Source organism: Hemisphaericaspora subhashii (genome assembly GCF_019202705.1).
Source record: "Hemisphaericaspora subhashii strain CBS 10753 chromosome Unknown scaffold15, whole genome shotgun sequence".
Classification (NCBI taxonomy): domain Eukaryota; kingdom Fungi; phylum Ascomycota; class Pichiomycetes; order Serinales; family Debaryomycetaceae; genus Hemisphaericaspora; species Hemisphaericaspora subhashii.
Window position 1 is genome coordinate 153,955 of NW_026057436.1, and position 22,665 is coordinate 176,619.

The window sequence follows — 22,665 nt, forward strand, 5'->3', positions numbered from 1 at the left end:
GAGTTTCCACGATCAAAAATTGAATAAACAGAAATTCAATTATCTCTCTTATAAGATATCTCAATTAGAGCAAAATCTTCGTCGGCCATGTGTTTGGAAAATAGAGTTTCACTAAAGTTTGTGGTTATTTTCCAAATTGCCTAGCAAAAATATTGGTGAGCGTGATTTTCGCATGACATTCACGTGACATGAAACTTTGGTGATGTAGTTCACTGACATATAAGAATTATTACACGGGTACTTCGTTTCCTATAGAATAAGTGCAAACTACGAGCTACTCTGTTGATACAGGAACGGGTGTAAATACGAGGTGAAAATGTTTGTGTTTGGAGAACACGATTTTTTTTGGCGGAAAATTGACGATAATTTTGGGGTAAATTTTCAACTCTATCTGTAGACGAGAAACTACCTGAGGTCCATTTTTGAGTCGCCATTCGAAAAGATAACGAGAGATGTACGATTGAACTTACAATATACAGGTCAACTTATAGCAATAAGGGACATATTCCCAATTTGGGTATACAAATAGGCCAATTTAGATTTTCAGGAGAGTTTAGCCAATTTGCGGCTAAAAAAGGGCCCAGGGGTAAGGGACGAACGTGGATAGCTTAAAACGTTGTCAAACGAAATGTAATCCCCGGAAATTGGATGCAATTATAATCCCTTCATTCGTTTCTGTATCACTTCCGCCTTCGGCACCGGTATAGCATTTAAACTTTGAAGAAAAATAGCTTAGTTTGCCTTTAGGTTATGCATGGCTTGGCGGAATAAAAATCTTTAAAGAATTCGATATTCGCGTAATCATGGAATATTCTAAATTTTTTGTTGTTGTTCTTTCGACTAACTTTGACAAATTCTAGGCATTGATGGAGAGGGGGAGGGGGGAGGGGGGAGGGGTGAGGAAATAGATAAATCCGATGAGGTGGGGTGAGGTGATATGAAATCTTTTTGTTGGGTTAAATAAATTACAGTAATTCTTGGGCCAATCAAGATGCAATATTAAGTATGTTAATAATTATACGAATAGTTTAATATAGATTTTGTTGTGGGAGATCCTTTTTGTATAATTAGAATTATACGTAGAATAAAATTAAAACAATAAAAATAAAAAGCCATGACCACCAACAAACAACAAAAAAAATAAATATTAATATTGTTTACTTTAGCCGCATTTGCCTAATTGGGAATAATCTTTAACAAAACCAGCCCTTCTTTTTTTGTTTGTTGTCTCTTATTCTTAACTTATCTGGAACTAACCCCATACATTGATAGACAATATAACAATACCAACGTACTTTACTGTTGTGTATATTCATCTACAAGTATCTTCTAGATGTTATAAATTATAAAGTCAAAAGAACCACCAAAAAATTAAAGAAAATTTACGTTTAAATCTTAAAATTTTAATTTATTTTTATTTATTTATTTTTCTTTGTTGGTTGTAAAAAAAAAACGATTAAATTTAATTTTCAAATTATTGCAACGTCAGTCTTAGTAATATTATTCATTCATTTACTACTGCTACTGTTGCTACCATACACTGGTACTTTCTACCAAGACAACTAATTTATAATACATACCTACCAAACACACAAAGAGATTCAATCCATTTCTTTCAATTTTGAAAAAAACAATCCTTCATATAATCAATTGAACCATTTACTTACTAATTTTTTTTTACAACCAACCACCTGATTATCCATAAGAAACCTATTTTTTTGAACAACCACATAGTTTAATGCCAATTATATCAATTGGAAGGCAAAAGAATGTATCAATCAGACTACTTTACCTCTGAGAATATAATACTATCTTTCATAGCAACTTATCTTGTTTGGTCATTAACATGGTATATCATTTATATCACATTTGGTATTCATCTAAAATCAATTAGTATAAATAATGGATTACTGCTTAACAAAATAACAATACGAAATAAGAATTATAAAGTAATAATACGATCATTAAGATTTAAATTATGGGGAAATAATCGAATGATTATCATCGATGACCTAGAGATTAAACGATACTCAAAGACAACCAAAACACCTTCAAAAAGAAAACAACAACATCATCCGGACACGGCAAACTCCAATTCATTTGTAAACATATTTCCCGTGAAAAGAATACCTAGAACAATTGTCAGCATACTTATTCGACATATACCTTCAATTGATATCGAATTCAGACATGTACTTTTCTTATCTACAAATGATCATAGTACAAGAATAGAATATATGAGATTCAACCTTGAATCCAGATATAGTAAAAGATTCAATGATGAAGTGAAATATAAAATGTCAGTTTCTATTAATGATCTACTACATGAAACTAACACCAATAATGGGATTATAATCCAACCATTTTCTTTGGCCGGATTCAGAGTCGAATTTAAATTCCTGGTGAATTTCTATTCTGGTGTAATGGATAAATTGACCCTGAAGATGAATATAAGTGAAAGTGATATCCTGATATTTAACGCAATGAAATATTACATCTTTGCCGAATGTGATGAAGAGAAAGAAAGAGTTGAAGCCACAATTACAAAACCTAATGAAGAATTCAAAGGAGAAGCTACTAGATCAGTACCGCCAATTGAAAGATATTATAGAACAGTGTATTCATTAGTCTCAGATATCACAGTACATCTTGAAAATTGCAAGATTTCTGAAATTCCTATTGCAACCATTGATCACAATATTGACATGAAAGAATATTTCAGTGCCACCAAACCACAAACCTATCTTGAAGTTACTACAAAGTCAGTATCGTTTAATTTTGCAAGATTATATAAAGAAGCAGCGGGATTTGAAGTCTTATTTGACCCTGAAAAGGATAAACCATTTCATTTGACTTGCTCAGTTCAATTACTTAAGGTTTCCTTTGCACAAATGATCCAACGAGAAAATGGAACCAATTCGAAAAGCATGGATGAGATTTTAAATATACCAAACTTTGCATTGACTTACAAAACAAATGTCTTAGATCAATTAGTAAAGGCAAAAGGGTTTAAAAATTGTATAATTGAAGTTTATTTTTCAGCAAGTACTCCAATTCTTGATATGAACACTAGACAATTAAGTGCTGTCCTTTATAACATTGTATTAATTCAGAAATATTCAAAACTAAAGAGGATAAGACGAGCATTAGCAGATTGGGCTATTGAAAAGGAACAGCAACATGTGGAATCAGACGATGGTATAGATGAAGATACTCCCCAGGAACTTGATATATCATTCAGACAAATGACAGCCAAACATGAATCATTAAAAGCGAGAATATGGCGACATGTGAATGAAATTTATCCGCATTTAGATATGAAAGTAGTTATTGAACAACCGAGGTTGGTTCTTCGTCATTATGAACAAAGCAAGAATACCCAAATCTTAACATTTTCTTATTCATTGTTCAATTTTAGTTTATCAACCACAGAATCAAGAGATTATCAATCAAGTTGTCAAATATTATATCCAAAACTCATCTATCAAGAGAAGTCCTGCATTTCTTCCCATGAAGACAATAATGAAATTATTAGAAAACAAGTAAGTGGATTAAGTTATTTTGATTTAAAATTTAATCTTTATAAGAACTTGAAATTGAGATGTTCAATGGATCTTAGTGATTTAGCATTTGATTTGACAAATATTGATATTTTTAATGGGATTAATTCTTTGTTGTTGGATATAACTAAAATTGCCGAGACTGATCTTCAGATTGGTGTTATAAATGTTGCATTTAATGAAGAATTAGCTAGACTTCGAACAAGATTATTGAATAGAAATGATATTTATGATGCTGATTTTCTGCCCGCTATTAAGAAATCATTAGAAGATTCATTATTTAGATATTTACCAAGATGGCTCATAGATATGGAATTCAAATTATCGAGATTGAATATATTATTAGGATCTAGATCAGTATTAATTCCCAAGGAACAATTATCAAGAATGAAAGGAGAAGATTTCACTTCAGATTTCAATCATGAACATGAATTACGGGCCTCAAATTTAAAAATTGAGACACTTGATATCAAGCTTGTGAATAATAGAATACATCGGAATGACTATGTTTCAATTGAGACTGCACCATTTATATCGTCATCACTGGAAACTTTGGCTTCATTGGAAGATGATATATCCTATTGGACAATGACCTCGAATATTGAACAATTGGCGGTGGAGACAAGAAGTAATTTGGAATTAAAGCTATCATCATCTTCCTCATTTGAGAATTTATTAACCATACCTTCATTTAAAGCAACTGTGTCAGCCATATGTGATAGTAATCTCGAGAATAAATTAGTGGTTGATTTTGATTGTGGGAAAATTAAATTTGAATATGATAAATATAAGATATTCACCTTGATTGGATCAATTTATTTAATTGATGAATATATCGTGGGGCCACTTCAATTTGTTCGTAAGAAGATGAAGAGAGAAATGGTCAAGTTTAACAATCCGTTATTTTCACCTCGAGAACAAGAAAGTAAAAGAACAATATTGGATTATTTAATAATGGATATGAAATTGGAAGGAATAGATATGTTGTTACATTTAGGAAGTGATTTCAATCTGAAATTTGAATTTATGAAAGTTATGGCCAATATCAATGAAAAACAATTTAGTTTATCTGTAGGTCTTCTGAGACTTTTGGCTGATTCTCCAACAGTTGTGAAAATGTGGTGTCGTATACTTTGTTTAGATAATTTGGCAGTATCTTTCCGGTTACCTCATTTATTACGTGATTTAAAGATTGATATAACTACTGAAGCAATTCGACTTTTCCAACCCCATGATTTTGTGGTTTATAAATTATTTGATCATATTTCAGTTGCTTGGAAACTTAATAAGCATTTATTTAAACAATTAAAGAATCAAGACCCAACCAAATCAGATCTGAAAGTCGTACATCCAAAACTCCAGAATGCGGTCCGACTTCCTCTTATTAAAGTTAGATCCAAATATCTCAAGTTTATGATGGAAGATGATCCTTTTGAAGCGGAATTAGGAATGATTTATCAATTGGGAAGAGTTGAACAACGGAAAAGAATGGAATTGTATTCTTTGTTTGAAACTAAAGCCGATGAGGAAGATTATAATGGTGATGCATATTTTGATAAACTCCATAGGTTGAATACGACGATTTCTTCATCTTGGATTAGGAAAGTGAAAGTTTACAAAGCGAAATTGAAAGATGAAATAATAGATAATAGGAAATATTTGTTTGGATGTGAAGCAGGGAATGTTGATGAGAGGTTAAATGAAGATGTTGTACCGTATTCTTGCAATGCTCCCTTGTTTAGTATATATATGGAGAATGTTGATTTGGATCTTGCGGCACCGAAATTTGATTTACATGATCTTCCGAATTTTATTCATGCTGTTGGTCAAGGAGTTCCAAAGAGTACATTATATTCATTATTGATCCCAATGTATTTGAATCTTGAATTAAGTGAATTAAGAATGCATTTACGTGATTATCCAATTCCATTATTACATGCTCCTCGAAATAAAGATAAATCGAATCCAAGTGTTAAGTTAAGAGGTCATTTGATAATCACAGATCAACTTCTACTGGCAATGGAGAATATTAGAAAGATAAATGTCCAATTAACACCCCAGCTAACGAAACATAATCAAGTGTCTCATAAGTTTGATTCCATTATAATTGAAAAAGTATTATCATCAGTTAAATTATATACCGATCTAGCATGTCATTTTGATTCAGATTATCCTACTAGATTCATATGGTGTACATCATATAATTTTGCCATTCAACAACTTATGCTTAATTTTGATCAATTTTCCAAACCACCAATAGATCCATCCAGAAAGCTTGGATTTTGGGATAAGATAAAATTAATCCTTCATGGGAAATGTGTCATTAAAACCAGACAGAGTTTAGAAATCGGATTCAAGGGTTCAAGAGATCCATATGATTTATTCAATATTGCAACTGGGTTTGTATTATCATTTAGAAAGAATGTTGTGTGGACAATTAATAAAGATGATGATCCAACTAGTCTTTTTGATATTAATTCTGATAAAGTGTCTTGGTATATTCCAAACTATCTTGGCGCACCATTGTTATCATGGACAAGAAAGAGTAGCAAATCGGTATATATGCCCGATTCACCGAATTTTATAAGTAGTTGTTTTGCATATTATTTAGAACCTACCAATAATGTGAAGAAGGTGGATTTAGATTATGCGAGAAGGGTATTTGCCAAGGATGTTATTAATCTTAGTGGAGGAGTTCATTTCCGATTAGGGTTTTTGTTTCAGCGGAAAGATAAATCAGGTGAAAGAACTGATCAATTCAAGCCTCATTATGAAGTTTCATTATATCATCCTGATTATTGTGAACCGGGTCATGATTCTTATGAAGGTTTCCGGAGTGAATATATTCACATGTCGTATTCATTGGATGCTAGTAGTGAACAAAGTTATAACACAATTCACTTAACTCCAGGTGTTTTTACTCAATATTTCAGTTGGTGGGATTTATTTTCAAGTAATATGTTGATTCCAGTTAGAAGAGGACCTATGTTTGGAGAAACAAAACAATCAATTAAATTCTCGCTGCATTTATGTACAAATAAGTTTTCATTTTATTTGAAGTCATTATTTATTTCTCATGTCTATCGTGATGAAATTATTGATTATAATGATGATAAAGTTGAATGTATTGGTATTCGGGCCAAGATGGATTTATTTTCAGTTGATTTACATCAAAGAAAAGAACCAAGAATTGTATTTCATGAAGGATTATCAAAGAATGAAAATATAACGAGAATGAATTTTAATGTTGGTGAAGTCCATTTATGTGAATTTGATTTACGAGTTATGAATGCAACATTTATTCAAAATTTACTTTCACAACAACAAAATGAATATGATGATTCGAAATCGAAATATGATATTTTTGATAATGATAAACATTGGTTTGATATTAATGATTACGAAGAAGCTTGTCTTCCATCCATAAAGAATTGTGATAGGACGGTGAAAGTTATTCCATTGATGTATTGTCGAAGGTTTTCATATGAAAGAGACACCCATTCTAGTTCAAATACAAGATTATTAAACCATTATGATCAATTTGGAGATGAAGTTATTCATGAATGTCGATTAGGAAAATTGGATCCATTTCAACCACAAGTTGAAGTTTTGAGATATAGAGTTGGGGTATTGCTGAAACAATTAAAGAGAAATCAAAAGAAAGGTAAAGATTCCCGAGAATTGATGGAAAGAATTAAATATCTTAATTCTGAGATTAAAGATTTGAATGATGAATGGCATGGAACTTGTCGGCGACAATCCACGTTATCACAATTGGACAGACTTGAACGGTATAATAATAAATTTACCTTGTTTAGTATGTTGTTGAAATGGAATTTTAATTGTAGGAATCTTGCATTGAAATATATCCATTTTGTACAATTGAAAGCATCAGTTAGGAAATTTGCATCACATGAATCAATATCCATGTTGGAAAAGATTATTGATAAGAGTAATCAAATATTAGAAATGGAAAGTGCGTCACTTGCATCAGATGCCATCAGTAGATTGGCTAAAGCAGGTAGGTCATCCGATCAATCAAGAAAGAAAGAATCCACTTCTAAAGAACGATTAGAGAATTTTGATAATATATTAAGAGAAAAGAGAACAACTGAGGATATTTCAGAAGATTATTTAATTGAACTTATATCCCCACAAATCCAATTAGAAAGTACCGATTGTCCAGATTCTGTTGTTTTGATATCTGCTCCTTCAATTGATAGCAAGATTGTATCCATTATTGATAAATACACCACATCTGAAGTATTAGAAGAAAGAATTGGGGTCCTTTTCCGTGATGCTAGTATCTTCGTATTGAATAAAACTGATGTTCTCAATGCTGATAATATCATAACTTCGGAAACTTGCTATGGAGCAAAAGGGAAATGGCCACCTTGGTTAGGTTCTGAAATCACCAAGAATGCAAAATGGGCAGGTGCAAACCAATTATTAGTTGAACAGCTATCAGTTTCACTCTTTTATACCGAAGTTCAAATACTAGGAAATCGATTGGCTCAGATTAATGATGTAACCTCACATTTGTCAGTATTGGATCAGGGAAACACAATTGATGCTCATGAAGATATAGAAGCACCCAAGAAACTTAGAATTGATGCACCTTCTGTGATTGTCTCATCTACGGCAAGTCAATATTTCACATTGTATGTGATTATCCTTAGTTTGTTGTTCTATAATGAACCAATGAGTAAAGTGATAGCTAAGAAGTTGGAGAAGTTACATTTTTCAATTGATTTTCTGGATTTGACTTCAATGAGTGAGAAATTGATCCAATTGCAGGATTATTATAAGATGTTGAATTTGCTTTCTCATAATTTTAGTTTTAGACAAGGAGAACTTAATAATGAAGGGTTGAATGATTATTTACTGCTTAATGCTCAAAGAAGAGAAGTGGCTAGTGATATCTATTTGCTATTGAGGACTTTGTTAACTGGTGAGTATGCTAATGATTCATCGAAGGCATTACAACGTTATTGGTTAGTTAGAGCTGATGAAGTTATTTTACATATTTTAGAAGATGATAGAACTCCAATTATTGATTTAGCATTGGCAAGAGGAACTTACAAGAGGAAAGAACTTGAAGATGGTTCAAATATCAATAAACTTGAGATTGGTATTGTGCAAGGGTTTAATCTTATACCAAAGGCAAGATATCCAGATTTCATTCTGCCATTTAAATTTGAAGAATCTTTAGGAAGTTTGATAGAAGTTGAATGGACTATGAGAAGATCAGTTGGTGGGATTAAAGTTATCCAAAATATTGAAATTAACTCCTTACCGTTAAATATCAAATTAGATGAAACAACTGGTGAGAAGTTGATGAATTTTATATTTGGATCAAAGGAAAGTCCAATACTTGAGATTACGCACGATTCAAGATCAAAGGCATTACAGGAAGACAAAGATGTTGCTGAAGGAGAAGATGATGATATATTTGGATTTGTTCATCAGAATAAAGATAGTGATAAATCTGTTACAATTGATTCTAAGGGTAGTAAGAAAAATAGTGGATTAGGATCAGCTTCTCAATCAACAGATACTGGCAGTGGTACTACTAATGGTGATCAAATTCGGAATGATCAGATTGATACAATGATTGAGAGATCTAAGAAATTCTTTTCCGTGGTTTCTTTATTAGTCCGGGCTACTTCATTACAAATATCACTTAAACTTAATAAAGGATATAAGAGAATATTAAACGTTCAAGATTTACAATTAGATTTACGTGAGATTCGTATTCAACATCAAATATTATCATTTTTAGAAATGTCCAAATTAATTCAAAAGGAAATCGTCAAGACTTTATTAAATCATACTGGGAAACTATTATCTAATAAACTTAGTGTAACTAAACGACTGTCAAAGGAAATATTAGCTTTACAAATAAAACCATTAAAGAAATATGCTAGATTCACCAAAATATCAGAATTACTTGACAGTGGCAATGAAAGTCAATAAAGAATTATAATTTATATTTATTAACTAATTTTATATTATTATTACACACCAATTAATTATCTTTAATATACATATTTGTAACATTATAAACTCTACTGGTTAATGTTATATATGCTGTCTCTTTGTTTCTACTCCATTCTGGACCTTCTTCTTACGCTTATTCTTCTTAGATCCATATTCATCATTCTCCGACATATCATCCCCTCTCATCAACATTTGTTGATCATTAATTGCTAAATCAACCGTATTAAATCCAGGAATCCCATTTATAGGAGTTTTCTCAAATTTTAAAGCTCTATTCAATAATTCTGGATCTAATTGTTTTATTATATCTGGATTTTGTCCAACATTAGGATCTAATAATCCTGGTGGGATTGGTTTCAGACTTGATATTTGATGTTTTCCGGGTAGGTCTTGGATATGATTTTTGTATGATTTTCTTAATTTAACGCCCTTGGATCCATCGGGGTTTGTTCTGGCTAGGGATTTTGCAATCGGCTCTAATCCATATATCGATAGCAAGTTATCTATGGGTGTAGGTTTTGGAGGTTGATAAATATCTAAAGGTTACATTGGTTAGTATTTATTGAAAACATGATTGATGTTGAATGGGGTGTAACGTACGTTTTGAATCTATTAGATAATAACTGTCTATTCCTTCTGCTACGTTATTCGGCGCTTCTGACATCCTTCTTCTATATATCTGTTCTATTATTCTTCTTCCTACAAAGGAGGTTTGATAACTTGTGTGTAATGAATTTCACCAACTGATTCTCCCCTCCAATTATATTTTTTTCGTTGGGGGGGCGTATTGAGAGGGTTTTTTCAATTTTTTGTAAATGACTGACTAACTGACTTTTCAGTTTATGTTACAATTTTTGATTAGCTTCTACGCTTTTAAACGTAATAGATGTTAAATTGGTAGCAATTACCCAGAAGTACCAAGGAGACATAGAAGAGAGCCTATTAGTAATCGAATAGTAAGTGTAACAGTACATAATTTATTATTAAAAAAAAGTTTACCTAAAATTAAATACATAAACCCCATGTTGGTAGAAAGATTAAAAAAAGACTAAAAAGAAGAAAATTTAGAGTATCTATAAAACACATTCTCTCATTCAAATAACAATAAAAGAAACAATCAGTTATGGCAGTTGTAGTAGTGGTAGTAATACAAGTAGTGAACAACATCTACTTACGAACAACTTCCCAGCCATCATCATTAGATTCACCAACAGATAATTTAGAAGTAGCAGATTCTAATTGTTCAACCTCCTTGTCTTCTTCCTTGCTTGGTACAGTTTCTTCTTCTTCATCTTCAGAGTCATCATCACCTTCAAGAGCAGCTAAAACACTATATGAAGATTTTTGTGGACCAGCTGGAGCTTCCTTCTTTTCTTTAGCAGGAGTAACAGGAGAAGCTGCAGCCTTTGATTGTCTAGGTGGTAAAGCTTGACCTCTACTCCAATCAAATTCTGGTTCAGCTCTGTTTGATTTTGATCTATATGGTTTATGTTCTTGAGCTGGTGCTCTTGTCCAATCCAATTCTTTTTCTTCTCTGTTTGATTTTGATCTATATGGTCTTTCATGATGTGGTTTATCTTCTCTTGGAGGTAATGCAGCACGAGTGGATCTAGCAGCACCCCAATCTAAATCTGGTTCTTGTTTTCTTGGTGGTCTTTCACTTCTTTCACCTCTTTCAAATTCACCTCTGTCACTACGTTCTCTTGGTGGTAAAGTGGCATGACTGTGTCTAGCACTACCCCAATCTAAATCTGGTTCTTCTCTTCTTGGCGGCCTTTCGGATCTTTCACCTCTTTCAAATCCACCTCTGTCACCACGTTCTCTTGGTGGTAAAATAGCTTGAGAATGTCTAGCAGCACCCCAATCCAAATCTACTTCTTCTCTTCTAGGTTTCATAGGACCTCTTCCTCCAGATCTCCAATCACCATCAAATGCATCATTTCTAGGTGGAGCAGCAACACTAACGAAAATCTTTCTACCCAAAAATTCACTATAATTCAACTTTAATGCTTCTTCTAATAATCCACGTTCAGTAAAAGTAATAAATCCAAACCCTCTTAATTTCCCAGTTTCTTGATCTACAGGTAATCCAACATCGGTAATAATACCTTGAGCTTGCATTCTACTTTCAAAATGTCTTGTGATTTTTTCTTCATCAGCTTCCCAAGGTAAATTACCAATACGGGCTTTGTATGGAGGAACATCCGGAATTGGGAATTCTTTTCTTTCTGGTCTGTTGGAACGGAATCCACCTTCATCATTACCACCCCATTTTGAGGTAGAAGAATCACCTTCACCCCATCCGCTACCACCGGCTGCAATGTTACCGATAGGTGCTTCGGTGGTGAGACCTACACCGACGCTGCCCATGTCGATTTCGGTGTCTGCCCAGGATCCTCCGAAGGAATCATCGGCTAAGAATTCACCTAAATCCATCTTCTTACTTTTTTGCTTTGGAGCCATCTTGGAAATTGATTGTTGCTTTGAGATATACTTTTTCAGAAATTAAAAATATAATTATGTATTGTTTGGTAATTTGTATATATACGATTTATATGAAATGGAGTATATACACAACTAGATTAGATAGTTAACACAGTTGTTGTTCTTGGTAATAAGCAGTGTGGTAATTAAACGTCTCATCAATTTTTTTTTTAGTTTGGAAAATTTTTTTTTGTTCTTTTTTCAGACAGACAGACAAAAAAAATTAAAATTCTCGCGTTTCCACATGCAGGTCATCCGCATTTAGATTTAGAACTCCGAAATAGTTACTATTACCAGTGCCCATACATACTTCTGAATAGATACTTTACCAAACGATATGTAACGATTAGTAGTATTAATAATAATAAAACTATACATGCAGAAAGAACTAAAAATGAAAATACCTAAATACAAATTTCAAAAAACAATGAGAGAGAACTAAATATAAAACCAATAAAAGATGCCACAGGATCCACCACACATATAACCACTAAATCACACTCTATTTTCAACTATAGAACGCCTATCAGCTTCGACAATATCCATTTCAACCATTTCTGGGGTCGAAGCAGTCGTGTTGCCATTAACAACATCTCCTTCCTCATTATTTCCGTTCTCTCTTTCATTCTGGGGTTGGGCAGCTTCTTGATCCTCATTGGTAGTAGTAGCATCAGCCGGAGCTTCAGGATGATCTTGACGATATTGCTGGAATAAAGTCAACACCGCCCAATTAAATAAATCCTCTTTTGATATTCCCATTAGTCTCCACCAAATCAATTTCGGAAATCCTCCATATTTCTTACTTGACATCGCTCTTGCATCTTCTTCGAAATTCAATTGGGAATATTCCGGATTTTCCAAAATCATCCGCACGCGTTCTGAAGGGGGGATTAACTCCGCCAACATGGTTTGAAATGCTGGGTCATTACGTATTTCCTCAAGATCAAAACTGAATGCATCATCATCATCGTCATTATTCTCATTATTATTTTCATTGGAATTGGCATCTTCATTGTTGTTGTCGCTGGCTGTGTCATTGCCTCCAACACGATCTCTTTTGAAGAGATAGTCACGTTTACACATAGGACAACATGCACGTCTTTTCGTCAACCATGGATCTAAACATTCTGCATGGAATACATGACCACAAATCAATCCACGCACAATTTCATCATCTTCAATTTGATCAAGACATATAGCACACGTTCCTGACGTGAAATGTAATTCTTCTTTAGTGGTGTCATTGTTACTGCTGACATTGGTGACATGATCAGTTGTAGCTAGATCTTGTTCCAAATTGGTTTGAATATGGTCTATTTCGGCTTTGGAGGAGTTTGCTGGCGTAGTATCATTTCTTGTGATAGTGATTGTGCTATGCATGCTATGAGTGTCTTCATCATCAACTGCGGCAGTTGTATCTACATCATTATGGTCATTGACTCTAGTGGTTTGTTGATTTTCTTCCAATGAATCCTCTTCCCCTTCTTCTACATCTGCATCCACCAATGTTCCTTCTTCTTTCAACATATCTTCACGTTGTTCAGAATCCCGTTCTTGACCACCATGCAACCAATCATAATAACTCTTTCTAGGAAACAAAATCTCAACTTCTTCTTCACTCAATTTCTTCCTCTTTGCATAACCTCTTCTTCTCCTTCTTAATCTTCTTCTTCTTCGCCGTATTTCATCCTGACTCATCCGACTTTCCATGGCAATATTTCTTAAAAATTGATTTCCACGAATATAATCCAATTGTTCAGCTAATAAATGAATACTTGTCAATGAAGCCCTTGAACCATCCGGTAGGATCACGACTCCATTCTGGATCCCAAACCGACTTCCACTTCCATCGGTATCATCTCCTCCACTATTGTTGCCACCTACACTTGCTCCGGATGTCATCCGGGCAAATGAATAGGCAGTTAAACCATATTTTGACCTCACGAAATATCGAAGGGTGAAATATACAAAGAATAAGGCAATGACTGCTCCAACTGAGATTGCAACAAAGAATAGCACAGTGGAGGGAACTGCCCCGAAGGTGTTGCTTGAAGATAGGGTGCTATTGGTTGGAGATCCACTAGTAGAAGTAGTAATGGTAGGGAGGCCACTAAGTTCTGGGTCTGCAGATGCTGCTCCGGCCGCAGCGGCAGCGTCCATGGTGTCAAAGACGGTGGTTGTTGTTGTTGTGGGTGTGGACATGCTTTGTTGTAGAATTGATCTGGCTGTGGAAATGGGATATTCTGATAATTGTTGTAATAAAGTTGTTCTCTCCAGAGCCATGGAGGGGGGGGCCTTGTATAATTTGTAATAATTATTGCTAAAGCAAAAGTAGGCTTATTTTAAGCAATAGGATACGGATCCGAAAAACGGTTAGTTTAGCAAAATCAATTTGTTCTTATTCAAAGACTTGTGGTCGATTCTTCTTGTTCTTATTCTTATTCTTCTTCTCGGATAAATTCTTATAAGGGAAAAAGGTACAAAGTCGAATTGACAATTTGCTTGTATTTTCTTATCTCTAAATAATCTCTTACTCTCTTTTTTTTCTTCCTTGCTAAAGGGGGTTGGCAATTAAGGGATATTTTACTAAGACCTTCCTTAATTGATGGATTAAATATATTATATTTCTTAATGACTTTTTGCTATGAGTCCTTAAAATGAATTGAAATCCAATCAAATGAAAGAATGAAGAGAAAGAGAAAGGATAAACTTTTAAATATTAAATAAAATTAAATTAAGAAACAGGAGATTTAAAGATTATTATTTTTGTGGGGGGGGGGAATAATAATAGAAGAACCAAAAAGTTTAAAATAAAAAGGGATATAACGGAACTAAAATTTATAATTACACAAAAACTACTTACCAATACGCTACAAGAAAATTGCAACCACCATAGAAAAGCTTAACGTTGGAAGGAGATCATCAATTATTTATGAAATATGTAATGATCCCTTATTCGTAATTAAGGAATATAACCAAAATTCATATTCCGTAATTCCTCAATGAAATTTCCATTCCATTCGGAACAAGAGAGATGACTCCTGCAGGAGAATAATGAGAGTCACTTGATTAGAACCCATTGTTAAAGACTTTGTTCCCGGTTATTCCATTATATAATTACATTGCAGGTGCATATCAAGCCGTGTCTATCCCACGGCAATATATTGTACAACGATCATGATCATTCGTTTAGAAGGTTTTCCTCGGATTAAACAATGAAATTAATATAAGCAAACTAAGTACGATGAGATCAATTGAATGACACTATTAACATGGCTTTGATTAATTTTAAAAAGAAAAGGATTGCAAAATATTTAATCCTTACTAAAAAAAAAAAAAATAAGGACTAACTAAGTAAACAACCAATTGATGATTGAAATAAAAAATTAAATTAAACTTTTAACAACAGAGTCATTAGTTTAAACATATCGTTGACATACAATCCCCTAGTAAACGTATATATCTGTTTACATTTATATGTAACGGTATCCTCCCAAAAAAATAGGGGAGAGAGTTGTCAGTTACAACTATAAATATCCTTAATTTCTTGTTTATACATTTTTGCTTGGTACTTGTCGATGAAATCACCCTTACTCTTAGGCCATATCTTATAAACATTCTCAACTGCTGTCCAGGGACAAGATTCTGTCATAATTTGACTAGAGCCTTGTTGAGAAATTGCAAAAATTATAAGAAAACCTACATGGGTCATCTGGCGCATTCAGCTTGATTCTATAATTTACTTCCTAATTACGCCGAGCGTTCCTGGAACATACCACACCAAAAGTAATTTAATATGACTCCTCAGCGAGGATGCGGAAGGAGAGGATGAAGAAGAGAAAGGCGATCCACTTTCCAATGGCAGTGGAAGTGTGGATAATGAGATGACGATGAACAATCTTGCTAAACATGGTAATAACACAAAAAAAACAGCCAATAAGGCTAGTAATACCACCCCAGATGACTATTTAAGTAAACTTTATGAATCAATAGTAGATTGTGAATCGATTGTGAATCGATTGTGGATGATTTAGAACCTGAAATAAGTTTTTTTCAAATAAATGAACGAATGAACAAATTTATTGAAATCGAAAGCAAAAGTCTTCAAAATACAATCATATCTACTCGAAAAGAAACCAAGCATTCATTAATTAAAAAATGGAATTATGATGACTATGACGATTTCGATATTGATGAATTCAATCATGATCAAGACTGTTCATTAATCGACTATTGAAAAGTCAATCTTTTCTCCGTGGTTGAAAAACTCACATTCTTGTCAGGAACAGACATGTATTAGTGGTCAGGAGTCTACGACATGAGTTTCGCGGTGGAGTAAGACAATGTAGTAATTTGGAATGCGGGAAATGGGAAAAATATCCTCGTGAATTCCTGAAATGTCGAAGTTGTAGACGTACGAAATATTGTTCTCGTGATTGTCAGATGGGTGCTTGGCATTCACATCGAAATTGGTGTATTCCAAGCACATCAAGTGCCACCAGTAATACAGTGTCTTCGAATCATACCAGGAAGTGGAGGAGCAGGACCAGGACCAGGTCTGGGGATAGGTGGAAACGAGGTAGGACATCCTCCCAGTCAATCCGCAGAGAGTAATGACGAGCAAGACAATGCACATGATATAGAGCTGTCATAAATAGTGTATATTATGGAGAGGTAACATATGTCAATAAAAGGTAATGATTTTTTTGGGATTAGTATTCCCTCCTTCAATAAGATTTGAATCAATTAGTTTCAATTGGAATAAAAATATGTCATACGTCTGTATTTAAGCTTCCTGAATATACTCCTTTGAATTCAACTTTGTTTTCTACATTTGAAAGTTTATTCTTCAATAGATCAGTATCAGAAATCACCACTCAACAATTAGAAGAGATTCAAACAACATCAGAACAATACATCAATTACATAGTAGCCAATAAACATCTCAGATTCGATGTGTCAGTAGTTTCCCTGTTTGCCGACAGTTTGGCAAATGTCATGAAATCAGCTTGTGAGGTAAAACGACCTCAACAATCCGAAATATCCCCGATTTAGAGAAAATTACTAATAACCATGAAGATCGGTTGACTTTAGATAGATTGTGTATATATCAAGATTTAGATGCCAGTTCTAATTTCCCAGAAATTATCAAGAATGAATATAATGCATTACCAAATATTGAAGATTCTCCTGAATTTAAAGAAATGCTCAAAAAGAATATTTATTACAAATACTTGAAAGATGTGGCATTTGTCATCTTACATCCGGAAGAAGCAATCCCTGATGAGAATGAGGATGACGATTTGAAAGTCTCAGGAGGGAAAATATCCTTAAAAGATTCAATTTCTTTAAATTACTTTTCTGAACCGGTCAGCTCAATAGAATGTAAGCATACTTACGAGAAACTGAGTATTATGGACCAAATAGGCACTAATGGAATAATAGACTGTCCTCTTATTGGATGCCATGCTAAAGTGAAGAAAGCTAGTTTGGAAAAGGATCTGTTGATGGCGATTCGAATTGGGGCATTTACGAGAACTAACAAACATGAAAATAGACAATTAGACACAGTTATATAGGCTTTAATGAAGTATGCAAGGAAATATTATTAATCTAATTTATTTGTAGAAATTAGTTCATAATGGATCGCGGTTTGAATGATTTCAAAGAGATGTTTCAACCTTATTCATATAACGGAAGATTTATGTATTTTTTAGAGAGCCTTTTGGTACGACTAGACAGCTTGAGGGATCCATGGTCAAACCTGTGTATCAGTCATCAGGCATACTCTGACAAATCTTCGATTTATAAATGGCACATATAATTCTAAATGAGGCCAGCCATTAGAGGGTGTAATGTTCTTAATAATGAGACTGTCTACAGTCGATTAGTTGGCCACTTGAGAATGAATCTGTTCTTTTAGGCGTGCAAAGCTTATGCTAACAGGATTTATCAAAGGACTATGGAGAGAGCAAAAACCCATTTACTTGGAGTTTCTTGTGACAAAGTTGTTGAATTTACCTGGTACTCACACGTAGACATATGTTTCTTGTAATAGCAATAAGTGTTAAGTCTCTATGCTTTGTAGTTTTCTAGAAACTGTTTCCCACAACCACCGCAAGAAAATAATTCTTAGTGACATATTATCGAAAGCATAATCTTTCTAAAAATAATCGTAAATCATCAGAAAAGCATTTCTTTTTCAAAAAGTTTTGGGGAGCATTTGCCAACCATCAAAAACATACAAAAAGGAATCAGAATATAACATGTAGAAACAGAAGGATAGATTTCACTAGGTATTATTCAATGAAAGTTAATACAAAATACGTGTACTTCTCTGACTACACCGATACCAGTATTACAACATCAACATCTTTGTCCAATTTCTACAAACTTTGACAAATTAGATTTGATGAATTGGACGGCATGCGCAGAAATTTGCCCATACCCATTGACACATTTCTTCCATAGCTCATCGCAAATATTAGAATCCTGCGCCATTTTTCCAAGAAATTGATAATAGAACAGGCGGGATTTATCCATGGATAATTGAATAAATTCAATGATGACCCCCGCAAGGAAAGTAATTGACGAATTGGAACATTCATTTAGCGCAACCCAAGTCGCGTACGTACCATAAAATTTTTACAGAAGTTTTTGAGAACGGTTTTTTGAAAAAATATTCGTAATTGTAAAAAACAAGAACATTCCATTGAAAATCTAGAAACAATTTGCAGTTATTTTTTTATGCAGAAGAACTTTTTTAAGGAGATTAACAAGAGAGTAGAACCACAAAAGGCTTCAACTGTTAATGATATTTATAAGTCTGGCAAAAAAGAACAAAGGGAAGAATGGATGAAGAAACTTGCATATACGGAGAATTAAGTTTAATTAGTTATTTCAGAGAACTGTCATTAAAATATAGCCAGAATTGTTTTTGTACCCAAATGCTGCATGAACGGAGAAACACCACCCAAGGAATAATTTGACTCCTCGGAAAAGAACAGATTCGGATAAGAAGAATGGAGTATCACAACTTTTGCGAATGTTGATTGGCTCAAGTTAATAAAGACTTGCTCTTCCTTAGAAATGAATGGCTTCTATAATGCTTTACTAAGCAAGTGTGTTTGACAAAAAGGAAACGAAGTAATATTCCCAATGAGAGAGAATAAACAAAATTCTTGATTGTATTGATGGATGATTGTAAAGAAAACCCACAAATACGCACATTTATCCAAGTATGTCCATTCGAAATAACCAGAGGGCTAAACAAACAATACCATTTGTCCTTTTTTTTATTTTACAAAAAATGGTGTGATCTTAATTTTTTACACAAAATTATATATAAATTTCATGTACACAGAAATAAAGCAAACCGGCAGATAGCGCTTTATGTTATTTGTCTCATGACCATAAAATAAATAGAATTCTCGTAAATTTCCGAAAGTTACGTTTTCAAAAGGATATTGTCAATCGGCCCGTTACACTGGAAAGTAAACAAATCATAAACCAGTAGTGCTTTACGGGCCTGATGTTAATCACATCTTATAAATAATTTTGTGATCACGTGAATCTAGATGTTAAGTGAGAACTAGATTTGAATCGATTTAAGTTATGAGATTCTCAATAATATTTTTTATATGTTTTATTTTATATCTTTTCTTAGCTAATTATTTTATATTTTAATTTATTGTTATATTGTTGTGTGAACGACATTTATATTCATAAATACTATAATTAACAAGTGAACTGGAACGATCCACACTTCGATTATAGAAACCATAATTTTGATTATAAGCTCGTAACAAAAGTGATAGGACTTGAGCTTTTATAATAAATTCCAATTTTAACTACTGCAGATAAAGAACAGACCCAAATATTGACAATTAAGAAAAGATGCATGCACAGCCCCAAGAACTTTGATTCGAAAAACGTCGTGGACCGAGATTACCGGCCAAGCCTCTCAACAATGTCAAATCAATGTCTCATCTAGAGTTTAGCATCATGTATTCAAAACCTTAACTTGACTGAAAAATGGTACCTCTTAAGGTTTTAACAATACAACACGTTCTGTTGTCATTTGACATACACTCCAGCAGATTGCGCATAGGGGATTATCTAGTGTTTACTTCTTTGAAGACGGCATCATGTGCGGTTTTTGTTTGTGATTGGTGAAATCCTATTTTTTCCTTGCTGATAAAATGCGTTAGTAAAAAAATATTATTCGCAGCAAAAAATATTTTCTAATGGGGTTTCAAAAAAATAATTAATGCCAGAAATTCGATAAAACTAAAAGACCAGTTAATAAACACCCTTCTCGCAGAATTCTATTTACTTGATTCCAGCTAATAATGTCATCTATATTTTAACAAACAAATAGAATATCATTTTATGTTATTGCAGATAGTTTGAATATCCCCAAATATACCCACAGCCGAATTGTTGTAACATTAACAAGCGAATTTAGAGTATAAATCTTTTGTTATAAACTGACCGTATAACACTTCATTTCCGGAAGCGAAGGCTATTAGCGAGAACTATATGAAATTTCAGGCATGTCTTTCCGAAGAGACACAGAACCATTTTGAATAATCCTTTTAGCCCATTGGTGACCTTCCAATGCATATACGATTTGTTTGTGATGAATTGTTTTATATGTATGGATCACCAAGTGTTTAATTCGAATTATAGAAGGAGCAATCGAATAAACATACGCAATCTCATGTTGAGTAAACCAAAGTCTTTTTCAATTATACACGTAACGAATTCTTGAACTTTGCCAAGCGACAGTAAAAGGGTCTAAACTCAGAAAATTTTGATGTTGTTTAAAAGCCTTGCTTAATAATGGGTGAATAAACTTTTAACTTTGCGAGTTTTCCTCTCAAAACACAAGAAAATAATTTTTACTCATCCACATGCACGATTTAGTTCTCTTGCATCAAAAAATATTTCGGAAAAAAATAATATATTTTTTTGTACAGAATTGCAACATTTTACTTGTAGTGCCTGGGGCAATATTAAAAAAAAGTTTTGACCTAAGAAAGCCTTCCGAAAATATTGGAATGATATAAACTGGAAGGAAGTTCCCTTCGCTTTGTAGCTTGAAGCAATAATTCTTCAATTAATTAAGCATGTTTTTCGCGACCTTACTGCTCATTCTTTGGGCCACATTCGCTACAGCAAAAGAAGTTACAGGAATATTTACAAGCCTTGATTCATTGACTTGGCAAAACGCAGCAAGTTATCCGTATGCATCCCCTGAGGATCCCAATTGGATTGCAAGCTTGTCTTGGAGATTAAATGGTTCCGGAATTAACCCTGGAGATACTTTTACTTTAACATTACCTTGTGCTTTTAAATTTACTAGTACTGAATCAACTGTCAATTTACCTGTGGGAAACACAAACTATGCTACTTGTACTTTCAATCCAGGTGATGTTGTTGTTCCCTATTCTGAACTAAACTGTGTTGCCCTCTCCACAGTTCTGCAGAATACAGATGCTTTTGGTACTGTCAGTTTCCCTTTTACTTTTAATGCTGGTTTTTCAGATTTAGCGACCGATTTGACTTGTTCCACATATTTTAGTGCTGGTGTTAACATGGTTTCATTTTACGATGGTAGCAACGAGCTTTCCACAAATGCTACTTTTGAGGGTGGTTCTTTAACAGACCCAGACGTTATTGTTTACAGTGCTAGAGTTATTCCTTCTTTAAATAATCAACAACATTATGTTCTTGCTGGAAATTGTGTTAATGGTTATAGTTCTGGGACTTTGGGTTTCCAAGTTAAAACTTCTGGTGTAAATATAGACTGTTCATCAATTGGATCCGCTCTTACAAACAAGTTGAATGATTGGTACTACCCTGAAAATTCTTTGCCAGGTTCAATCCAAGTAAGTTGCTCCAGTACATCGTACTTAATTAGCTATCAAAATGTTCCTCTGGGTTATAGGCCTTTTGCAGATGTGTACATGACAGTCCCGGATGGTGATGAGAACGAAGTCGAATATGTCAACCAATATCAGTGTACGGGATCCTCACAAAAAACTGATAATCTGAAAGTAGTCACATGGGGAAGTTATGAAAATAACGCACCAGGGGCCAATGGTCAAGACGTTCTAGTCGTTACCCAAACATACACTGATTCAACAACCCAGGTAACCACATTACCTTATACTACTGGCTCAGGAACTATTACAATTGTTGTTGAAGTCCCAGTTCCAACGGTTACAACCACTAGCACATGGTTTGGTTCTCATACTACAAGCACCAAACTGGCGAGTCCAGGAGAAACTGCTACGGTAGTGGACTTAATTCCTGACGAAGATTTTACACAAAGTAGTTCCATAGAATCTCAATCAAGTTCAGATAAAATTGAGGATTATTCCAGTTCAGACGAACACTCTTTAACCGAACAATCAACATCATCTACAGAGCCTGCAATAGAGACATCTCTGAATGGCCAACTTTCTGAGGTACCAACTGAATCATCCACTGAATATACTGAGTCTGAAGTTGAAACGGGATTATCTGCTGAATATACTGAATCTGAGGTTCCAACTGAATCATCCACTGAATATACTGAGTCTGAAGTCGAAACTGGAATATCTGCTGAATATAC

General features: G+C 33.7%; 4 protein-coding genes and 1 pseudogene across 5 annotated transcripts in view; 3 read left to right on the top strand and 2 right to left on the bottom strand. All coding sequences in view use genetic code 12, as the record gives it.

Moving 5' to 3' along the window:
- Positions 1–1,738: 1,738 nt before the first annotated feature.
- Positions 1,739–9,536, top strand: FMP27 (Fmp27p; the record flags this gene model as incomplete). Its single annotated transcript, XM_049409772.1, has 2 exons — positions 1,739–1,771; positions 1,941–9,536. The coding sequence occupies 2 exons, from the start codon at positions 1,739–1,741 to the stop codon at positions 9,534–9,536; spliced, it is 7,629 nt and encodes a 2,542-aa protein (XP_049261096.1).
- A 105-nt stretch (positions 9,537–9,641) lies between these two features.
- Positions 9,642–12,023, bottom strand: J8A68_005681 (ROX3; the record flags this gene model as incomplete). Its single annotated transcript, XM_049409774.1, has 2 exons — positions 9,642–10,096; positions 10,736–12,023. The coding sequence occupies 2 exons, from the start codon at positions 12,021–12,023 to the stop codon at positions 9,642–9,644; spliced, it is 1,743 nt and encodes a 580-aa protein (XP_049261097.1).
- A 516-nt stretch (positions 12,024–12,539) lies between these two features.
- Positions 12,540–14,327, bottom strand: J8A68_005682 (uncharacterized protein; the record flags this gene model as incomplete). The annotated part of the gene is made up of 1 exon (XM_049409775.1): positions 12,540–14,327. One exon carries the CDS (start codon positions 14,325–14,327, stop codon positions 12,540–12,542), a length of 1,788 nt encoding a protein of 595 aa, XP_049261098.1.
- A 2,486-nt stretch (positions 14,328–16,813) lies between these two features.
- On the top strand, positions 16,814–17,623 carry J8A68_005683 (annotated as a pseudogene). Its single transcript has 2 exons — positions 16,814–16,826; positions 17,100–17,623. Coding segments are annotated over exons 1-2 (537 nt in total).
- Positions 17,624–21,175: 3,552 nt separating this feature from the next.
- J8A68_005684 (uncharacterized protein) overlaps positions 21,176–22,665 on the top strand; it is a gene marked incomplete at both ends in the record, with an annotated part of 3,195 nt that continues 1,705 nt past the window's right edge. Inside the window, one exon of the mRNA XM_049409776.1 lies at positions 21,176–22,665. This exon is cut by the window's right edge and continues 1,705 nt beyond it. Coding sequence (XP_049261099.1) covers positions 21,176–22,665 — 1,490 coding nt within the window.